The sequence below is a fragment of the Cherax quadricarinatus genome, chromosome 12, assembly GCF_038502225.1.
Source record: "Cherax quadricarinatus isolate ZL_2023a chromosome 12, ASM3850222v1, whole genome shotgun sequence".
Taxonomy (NCBI): domain Eukaryota; kingdom Metazoa; phylum Arthropoda; class Malacostraca; order Decapoda; family Parastacidae; genus Cherax; species Cherax quadricarinatus.
The window spans coordinates 47,431,821-47,441,892 of record NC_091303.1 but is presented as its reverse complement, the minus strand read 5'-3'; the positions used below and the strand labels follow the sequence as shown (position 1 = coordinate 47,441,892).

Here is a 10,072-nt window from a genome sequence, read left to right as displayed (position 1 = left end):
TTATTTTAGCCTAACCCAACTAAAAATATTTTAAATGCGTTTACAATAATTTAATACTAAACAAACACAATCAAATATATTTTTTTCGTTAGGTTCAGAATGATTTTGACGAAATTATTGCATACACAAATTTTCACTTGTGCTATATGGCAAGATGAGCGTTGCTATTTAAGCCAAGATCGCAAGTTCTGCCTATTCGGCACGACATATATATATATATATATATATATATATATATATATATATATATATATATATATATATATATATATATATATATATATATATATATGTATGTATATATATATATATATATATATATATATATATATATATATATATATATATATATATATATATATATATATATATATATGCAATAAGATCACAGTAAACAGGTGATTTCAAAATATGCAAAACAACCACTCTGAAAGAATAGAGAAATTCCAAGCTCTTTCGTGACTACTCACATTATCAAGGAACTTGATAATGTGAGAAGTCACGAAAGCGCTTGGAATTTCTCTATTCTTTCAGAGTGGTCGTTTTGCATATATATATATATATTTATACATATATATATACAAACATATATATATGCATATATATATATATATATATATATATATATATATATATATATATATATATATATATATATATATATATATATATATATATATATATATATACATATATACGGATGTGCTCTTGGGAGATTCTGAAGAGAAGTTGCAGAGATTGGTGGATGAATTTGGTAGGGTGTGCAAAAGAAGAAAATTAAAGGTGAATACAGGAAAGAGTAAGGTTATGAGGATAACAAAAAGATTCGGTGATGAAAGATTGGATATCAGATTGGAGGGAGAGAGTATGGAGGAGGTGAATGTATTCAGATATTTGGGAGTGGACGTGTCAGCGGATGGGTCTGTGAAAGATGAGGTGAATCATAGAATTGACGAGGGAAAAAGGGTGAGTGGTGCACTTAGGAGTCTGTGGAGACAAAGAACTTTGTCCTTGGAGGCAAAGAGGGGAATGTATGAGAGTATAGTTTTACCAACGCTCTTATATGGGTGTGAAGCATGGGTGATGAATGTTGCAGCGAGGAGAAGGCTGGAGACAGTGGAGATGTCATGTCTGAGGGCAATGTGTGGTGTGAATATAATGCAGAGAATTCGTAGTTTGGAAGTTAGGAGGAGGTGCGGGATTACCAAAACTGTTGTCCAGAGGGCTGAGGAAGGGTTGTTGAGGTGGTTCGGACATGTAGAGAGAATGGAGCGAAACAGAATGACTTCAAGAGTGTATCAGTCTGTAGTGGAAGGAAGGCGGGATAGGGGTCGGCCTAGGAAAGGTTGGAGGGAGCGGGTAAAGGAGGTTTTGTGTGCGAGGGGCTTGGACTTCCAGCAGGCATGCGTGAGCGTGTTTGATAGGAGTGAATGGAGACATATGGTTTTTAATACTTGATGTGCTGTTGGAGTGTGAGCAAAGGAACATTTATGAAGGGGTTCAGGGAAACCGGCAGGCCGGACTTGAGTCCTGGAGATGGGAAGTACAGTGCCTGCACTCTGAAGGAGGGGTGTTAATGTTGCAGTTTAAAAACTGTAGTGTAAAGCACCCTTCTGGCAAGACAGTGATGGAGTGAATGATGATGAAAGTTTTTTTTTTCGGGCCACCCTGCCTTGGTGGGAATCGGCCAGTGTGATAAAATATATATATATATATATATATATATATATATATATATATATATATATATATATATATATATATATATATATATATATATATATATATATAGTACAACTCCACAAGTTGATTATTAAAACATCTGTGCAACACCTGGGCATCATTATTTTGAAGATGTTCCAACAATCACTTGCTTTATCATTTCCATAGAAAGACATGTTAAGGTATCGAACCTGGAGCGTAGAAGACCAGTAATGAATCCTTCAAGGCCAGGTGAAGGTGTTCACTGCCGCAGTCTTGATCAATATGATTGAAGAAATACTTCAGAATAAAGGTAACTGGACGTTGTTAATGTCTTATTCATCATTTGATGAACATAGCAGATACAAAGATCACTGCAGAGAGGCAGTCGTGTCTGCATACCAGTCATATTGGAAATTAATCTTTGCGACAGACATTCACTTCTTGCTGAGTTGACCAAGACTCTCGGTTACTGTATTCAAGTTTCATTAATTAATATTTCACTTTTGTCTAAAGTGCCACTTAAATCCTCGACATTATACTTATAATAACAATTCTACTTTCAGTAACTAAAAAAAATAAGTAATTCATGGAATTAATTCGGGCAAATGAAATAATGAAAAATTATTGTGCAATATATGTCTGGCAACGACATGCCTCTTTATCATCTGGTGCAGAGATCAGTAAGAGATATTTCCAAGTCTGGTGTGGCAGTAGTTGCCTCTTCTGCCTCGTCGCCGCACGATGGTTTACACGACGCTGCTGGTGGTCGCTGCCACCCTCCTAGCTGGCGCTGCTTCAGACAAGTATCCCGCACCTTCCCCATTGGGTGCCACTTACTGTCCTGAACCAGCAGATATTTATCCCTGCGTCTGTAAAGAGGAAGATATCCACATTGATATGGACTGCTCTGAAATACAAGATAATGATCAGCTCCAGAGAATCTTCCATTCTTCTATACCTTTTGATACTTACCGCGATTTTATTATCATGAAGAACACCACCGAGGAACGTGTCCAGATCTCTTACCTTACCAAAGAAACCTTCGCCAACGTATCGTTTTCTTCCATCTTTATTAGTCATACAACTCTTGACTATATTTCATCTGACGCCTTCGAGAATTCCTACTCTCGACTGGAGACAGTGATTATCACAGACAGCTTCCTGACCACTTTCCCATTTGATATGCTAAGCAGTTGCCCGCTGCTGACAGATATACGCCTGTTCAGGAACAGCATCAACCATATGGCAGACATTCACTCAGACAGCCTCAAGTATCTACATATGTCTTACAACCCCAACCTGCAGTACAGCGACGAAGCTTTCATAGACGCCCCGGCCTTGGAATATCTCATTCTGAATGATATCGACCTCAAACATGTAGCCAGAAACGCCTTCACGGACTTGCCACCGTTGAAATATCTTGACTTAAGCCACAATTTGCTTCAGACTCTCTATGAAGGTTCACTTACGTTCGATAAAACTCTCGACCAACTCAAACTGGACTCAAACCAAATTAACATTGTTCAAGCTAATTCAATTTCAGGTTTGCACATTTTTAATTTTCCGTCTCTATTAATTAGCATTTAATAACCCATACGCGTTTACTCTTTTTATGATAATTTATTAAGAGTTCTTGATCTGTTTCCACAAGTTATTGCAAACTGTATTGGTGCTGTATTAACATCCAAAAAATTTAAGCTCAGGAATACAAGATGTTTAGAAAAGTCAATTTCTGCCATCATTATTTGCCCAAAGTGATTATTGCACACACTCGAAATTATTCAGTGGTTATCATCGTAGCCATAATGTTTATAGGGGTGGACAGGTAAGCCAGTGGAAGGCCTCGGTCAGCCGACCAAAAACTCCAGCTTAGGGTCTTGATATAACCAAGACCCGCTTCAGTAAACACTTGTCCTATTTCCTAAAAAAAAACATTACCTAACATTACACTCGAAATTATATACACTGAGAAGTATATGTCTCTGTGTATTATATACTGAGGGGTTTAAGGACTGAAGTATCTTTAGGCTTTAAACCAAAATAACACACGAACTGTACAAGTTTGCAGCAGTGCAAACATATACATGTAAATCTTAGCGATTTACATCTACCAGTAGGTTCTTTTCATACTAAATAATAAATAACATCATATTCTCTCGCGTCTCCATTGTCGTAACCTGCTCAACAGTTCGTCCTTTTATCATGTGTATCCTCTAATTTCTACCTCACAGTCCATGAAGTAAAATACGTACTTGATATCTTCCTTCTATGTGAGCGTGTTGCTCATCTTAATATTATATTCCATTCTTGTTTTTCTAAAACGTGTATTATCAAGAATTTTTACATTTGTTTACGTTTCTTACTGACAGGACTGAAAGCCGGAACGTTCCTGTGGATGCAGCACAACTATATCACTGACCTCGAGGAGGAAGTGTGGCAACCGATTTTTGAATCTGTCAACGATAACCCCGAAAATAATCTATTCGTGTTTGATGGTAAGGCTATTGTCAAAGATATTGCTGCATGTTTGGTTATAAAAACAAATCCTGTAAGTTTTTTTTTTTTGTGTGTGTCTGTACTCACCTAACTGTATTCATCAAATTGTAGTTTCAGGGCTTGAGTAATAGCTCCTGGTTCCCGCCTCTTCACTGGTCGCTACTGAGTCACTCACTCCCTGCTCTGTGAGCTTAATCATACCTCTTCTATGTGTGTACTCAGTTCTCACCTAGTTGTGGTTGCAGCGGTCGAGTCATAGCTCTTGGCCCCGCCTCTTCACTGGCCGCTACTAGGTCACTCTCCCTGCACCATGAGCTTTATCATACCTCTGCTTAAAGCTATGAATGGATCCTGCCTCCACTACATCGCTTCCCAAACTATTCCACATCCTGACTACTCTGTGACTGAAGAAATACTTCCTAACATCCCTGTGAGTCATCTCTGTCTTCAACTTCCAACTGTGTCCCCTTGTTGCTGAGTCCCATCTCTGGAACATTCTGTCTCTGTCCACCATGTCAATTCCTCTCAGTATACTATATGTCGTTATCATGTCCCCCCTATCTCTCCTGTCCTCCAGTGTCGTCAGGTCGATTTCCCTTAACCTCTCCTCGTAGGACATACCCCTTAGCTCTGGGATTAGTCTTGTTGCAAGCCTTTGCACTTTCTCTAGTTTCTGTACGTGCTTGGCTAGATGTGCGTTCCAAACTGGTGCCGCATATTCTAATATGGGCTTAACGTACACAGTGTACAGGGTCCTGAATGATTCCTTATTATGGCGGAATGCTAGTCTTGGGTTTACTAGGTACCCATATGCTGCAGCAGTTATTTGCTTGATGTGCGCCTCAGGAGATGTGTCTGGTGTTATACTCACCCCAAGATGTTTTTCCTCGAGCGAGGTTTGTAGTCTCTGGCCCCCTAGACTGTACTCAGTCTGCGATCTTCTTTGCCTTTCCCCAATCTTCATGTCTTAGCACTTGGTGGTGCTCACTGTTGTCTTCCTGACAGGTATTCCTTGATCAATTGTAGTGCCTTCCCTGTTATCCCTGCTTGGTCCTCCAGTTTTTGCACTAATCTCATGTGCGGAACTGTGTCAAACGCCTTCTTACAGTCCAAGAAAATGCAATCTACCCATTCCTCTCTCTCTTGTCTTACTACTGTCACCCTGTCTTAGAATTCCAGTAGGTTTGTGACGCATGATTTCCCGTCCCTGAACCCTTGCTGGCTCTCGTTGATATGCTCATTTCTTTCTAGGTGTTCCATCACTCTTCTCCTGTGTGTGTGTGTGTGTACTCACCTATTTGTACTCACCTATTTGTGGTTGCAGGGGTCGAGTCCTAGCTCCTGGCCCCGCCTCTTCACCGGTTGCTACTAGGCCCTCTCTCTCCCCGCTCCATGAGCTTTATCAAACCTCGTCTTAAAACTGTGTATGGTTCCTGCCTCCACTACGTCATTTTCTAGGCTATTCCACTGCCTTACAACTCTATGACTGAAGAAATACTTCCTACTATCTCTCTGACTCATTTGTGTCTTCAACTTCCAATTGTGGCCTCTTGTTTCTGTGTCCCCTCCCTGGAACATCCTGTCTTTGTCCACCTTGTCTATTCCACGCAGTATTTTATATGTCGTTATCATGTCTCCCCTGACCCTCCTGTCCTCCAGTGTGGTCAGGCCGATTTCCCTTAATCTTTCTTCATAGGACATTCCCCTTAGCTCTGGAACTAACCTTGTCGCAAACCTTTGTACTTTCTCTAGTTTCTTGACGTGCTTTATCAAGTGCGGGTTCCAAACAGGTGCTGCATACTCCAGTATGGGCCTGACATACACGGTGTACAGTGTCTTGAATGATTCCTTACTAAGGTATCGGAATGCTGTTCTCAGGTTTGCCAGGCGCCCATATGCTGCAGCAGTTATCTGATTGATGTGTGCTTCCGGAGACATGCTCGGTGTTATACTCACCCCAAGATCTTTCTCCTTGAGTGAGGTTTGCAGTCTTTGGCCACTTAGCCTATACTCTGTCTGTGGTCTTCTATTCCCCTCCCCCATCTTCATGACTTTGCATTTGGCAGGATTAAATTCGAGAAGCCATTTGCTGGACCAGGTGTCCAGTCTGTCCAGGTCTCTTTGAAGTCCTGCCTGGTCCTCATCAGATTTAATTCTCCTCATTAACTTCACATCATCTGCAAACAGGGACACTTCTGAGTCTAACCCTTCCGTCATGTCGTTCACATATACCAAAAATAGCACTGGTCCTAGGACCGACCCCTGTGGGACCCCGCTCGTCACAGGTGCCCACTGTGATACATCATTACGTACCATGACTCGTTGTTGCCTCCCTGTCAGGTATTCTCTGATCCATTGCAGTGCCCTTCCTGTTATATGCGCCTGATGCTCTAGCTTCTGCACTAATCTCTTGTGAGGAACTGTGTCAAAGGCCTTCTTGCAGTCCAAGAAGATGCAATCAACCCACCCCTCTCTCTCTTGTCTTACTTCTGTTATTTTATCATAAAACTCCAGAAGGTTTGTGACACAGGATTTGCCTTCCGTGAATCCGTGCTGGTTGGCATTTATACTCCTGTTCCGTTCCAGGTGCTCCACCACTCTCCTCCTGATAATCTTCTCCATAATTTTGCATACTATACACGTCAATGACACAGGTCTATAGTTTAGTGCCTCTTTTCTGTCTCCTTTTTTAAAAATGGGAACTACATTTGCCGTCTTCCATACCTCAGGTAGTTGCCCAGTTTCCAGGGATGTGTTGAAGATTGTGGTAAGTGGCACGCACAACATATCTGCTCCCTCTCTAAGGACCCACGGGGAGATGTCTGGTCCCATTGCCTTTGAGGTATCGATGTCCCTTAGCAGTTTCTTCACCTCCTCCTCATCTGTATGTATGTCGTCCAACACTTGTTGGTGTATTCCTTGCTGGTGTCCCCATCTGGTCTGTCCCCCCTGAGTCCTTCCTGTCTCTACTGTAAATACTTCCTTAAATCTCGTGTTGAGCTCCTCACATACCTCTTGATCGTTTCTTGTGAGTTCTCCACCTTCTTTCCTCAGCCTTATCACCTGGTCCTTGACTGTTGTCTTCCTCCTAATGTGGCTATACAGCAGTTTCGGGTCAGATTTGACTTTCGATGCTATGTCGTTTTCATACTGTCGCTGGGCCTCCCTCCTTATCTGTGCATACTCGTTTCTGGCTCTTCTACTAATCTCCTTGTTTTCCTGGGTCCTATGCCTCCTGTACCTTTTCCATTCTCTGCTGCACTTAGTTTTTGCCTCCCTACACCTTCGGGTAAACCAAGGACTCGTTTTGGTCTTCCTATTATTTCCGTTTCCCTTGGGAACAAAACTTTCCTCTGCCTCCTTGCACTTTGTTGCCACATATTCCATCATCTCGTTTACTGATTTTCCTACCATTTCTCTGTCCCACTGAACCTCCTGCAGGAAGTTTCTCATACCTGTGTAGTCCCCCCTTTTATAGTTTGGCCTGTCCCCTTCAGTTCCTGTTACCTTCTCCACTTGTAACTCTACTATATAGTCAAAACTCAGAACCACATGATCGCTAGCTCCAAGGGGCCTCTCATAAGTGATGTCCTCAATGTCTCAACTGCTCAGGGTGAACACAAGATCCAGTCTTGCTGGTTCATCCTCCCCTCTCTCTCTGGTTGTGTCCCTAACATGTTGATGCATGAGGTTTTCAAGTACCACATCCATCATCTTGGCTCTCCATGTTTCGGGACCCCCATGTGGCTCCAGGTTTTCCCAGTCGATCTCCCTGTGGTTGAAATCGCCCATTACCAGTAACTTTGCTCTGCTCGAGTGAGCTCTTCTTGCCACCTCAGCCAGTGTGTCCACCATCACCCTGTTGTTTTCTTCGTACTCCTCTCTTGGCCTCCTGCAGTTCTGTGGTGGGTTATACATCACTCCAATGACTACTTTATGTTCTCCGGACTGAATTGTACCTACAATGTAGTCTCTTTCTCCAATCATGTCCATGCCTTCCATTTCCTCAAATCCCCATCGGTGTTTTATGAGCAGTGCAACCCCTCCTCCCCCTCTACTCCTTCTATCTTTCCTCAGGATCTGATATCCTGTTGGGAAGATTGTGTCTGTTATTGTCTCAGCGAGTTTTGTTTTTGTGACTGCTATGATGTCTGGGGATTTTTCACTGATTCTTTCATTCAACTCCTCATGTTTATTCATTATTCCATCCGCGTTTGTGTACCAAACCTTTAGTTTCTTTTCTATCATTGTGGTCATGCAAGAATATTGGGGCTGGGGGAGCGAGAGCCTTGGTGGGGGCCTATATGGGGCTGTGGTGTAGGTGGGGTTTGTGTTGATGGGGGTGGGGTCAGAATGCCCATAAGGGACAGCTGTTGGGGTGAGGTTTGTGATATGGGGATTGGTGGCAGAGGGAACAGTGAGTGGGTTGTAGTATATAGGTTGCTCAGTTGCGTTGGGAATGTCGCGGGTGGAGTCTTTTGGTGGGAGATTCTGTGGGGTGTGTTTGCCCTTCCTCCTGTGTCTGGGTCCTGCTCATTTTCATTGCTTCTCGTTCCTCCTTGCATCTCTGTACCCTCTCTTTCAGTGTAGTCCTTTCTTCTTGTGTTCTGTCGCGGTCGAGGTATACTCTCTGGTACCCCTCTTTGTCCCTCAGTCTTGCTTTCTCTTGCAGAATCCTGGTTCGAACTGATTCTTCCTTGAAAGTTACTCTGACAGGCCGTATCCTTCCACTCGCAAACCACCCAATTCTCTGAAAATTTGTCACCTGGGTCATATTGCCCTCCCCTATTGTTTTCATGATGCCTTCAATCATTTTTTTCTCCTCCTGTTTTATTTCTTCAAAGTTGGCCCCCTTGGCTTCTTGGAGCCCGTACACAAAAACTGACCTCGCCCTTTTCTCCTCCCACTGAGTCTCCATCTGCGTCCTCTGAGGCATTTTATTTCCTTCCATTGACATGTTCTTGCCTTCAGTCCCTGTCATATCTGAAACTTCTATTCTCAGTGGACTGTCTTTCCTGACCAGTTGTCCCTTGCTACTGCAGTTGGCTGTTAGAATCTCTGCATATAGCATACCTTCATTGTCTTCGGACCTGTCGTTTGATCTTAGTGTGCTCGTCGTCTTTTCCCTGGCCCCACGTGGGTCTGATAGGGCCTTCATGTTCGGCATGTCTCCGTTGTTGCTTACCATCCCCTTGTCTGTGCCTGACTTTGAATTTCCTGATGTCACACCTGAATTGTCATTTGTCTCTCTAATCTGTTTCAGGCTTTGCAGTTTCTCTTCTAAGCACTGTATCCTAGCTTCTGCTGCTAAGACCTGTACTTCCCACTTCCTGCACTCTTCAGCTATCTGCTCCTCCATTTTCTTACCAAGCTCTACTATCTTCCTTCCCCACTCTTCCTCCCTTTTTTGGAGCTCTAGCTCCCAGTCTTTCCTCCCTGGTTCGTCCACCAGATCTCTGGGTTTCCGTCCTCTAAGGCCACCCATTTTTTTTTTTTTTTTTTTTTTTTTACTTTTTATTACCACAGACAGAAAGCTAGAGGAGGGAGAGGGTGTGGGGGAGAGAGAGAGAGGGTAGAAAGAGGGAGAGAGAGGAGAGAGAAAGGGTAGAAAGAGGGAGAGAGAGGAGAGAGTATGGGGGTGAGGGATAAGACCAAGGGGGAGGGAGAGAAATGTGAGGGGGGAGAGAAAGGGTAGAGAGAGGGAGAAAGAGAGGGAGAGGGAGAGAAAGAGAGAGAGAGGGAGAAAGGAGGGAAGAAGGCTATGAGAGAGAGAAACGCAAGGGAGGGAAAAGGTAAGAGGTCTGTGGGGGAGGCAGTCAAATTCCAAGGATCAGCTGTGTGTACTCACCTAGTTGTGGTTTCAGGGGTCGAG

General features: G+C 42.9%; 1 protein-coding gene across 1 annotated transcript in view; it reads left to right on the top strand.

Moving 5' to 3' along the window:
• The first annotated feature begins 2,387 nt into the window (after positions 1-2,387).
• LOC128686570 (oplophorus-luciferin 2-monooxygenase non-catalytic subunit) overlaps positions 2,388-10,072 on the top strand; it is a 17,578-nt gene continuing 9,893 nt past the window's right edge. The window contains exons 1-2 of the mRNA XM_070084346.1: positions 2,388-3,247; positions 4,074-4,199. Of these exons, the coding sequence (XP_069940447.1) occupies positions 2,446-3,247; positions 4,074-4,199 (928 nt within the window). The 5' untranslated portion in view covers positions 2,388-2,445. The remainder of the gene's footprint in view (positions 3,248-4,073; positions 4,200-10,072) is intronic.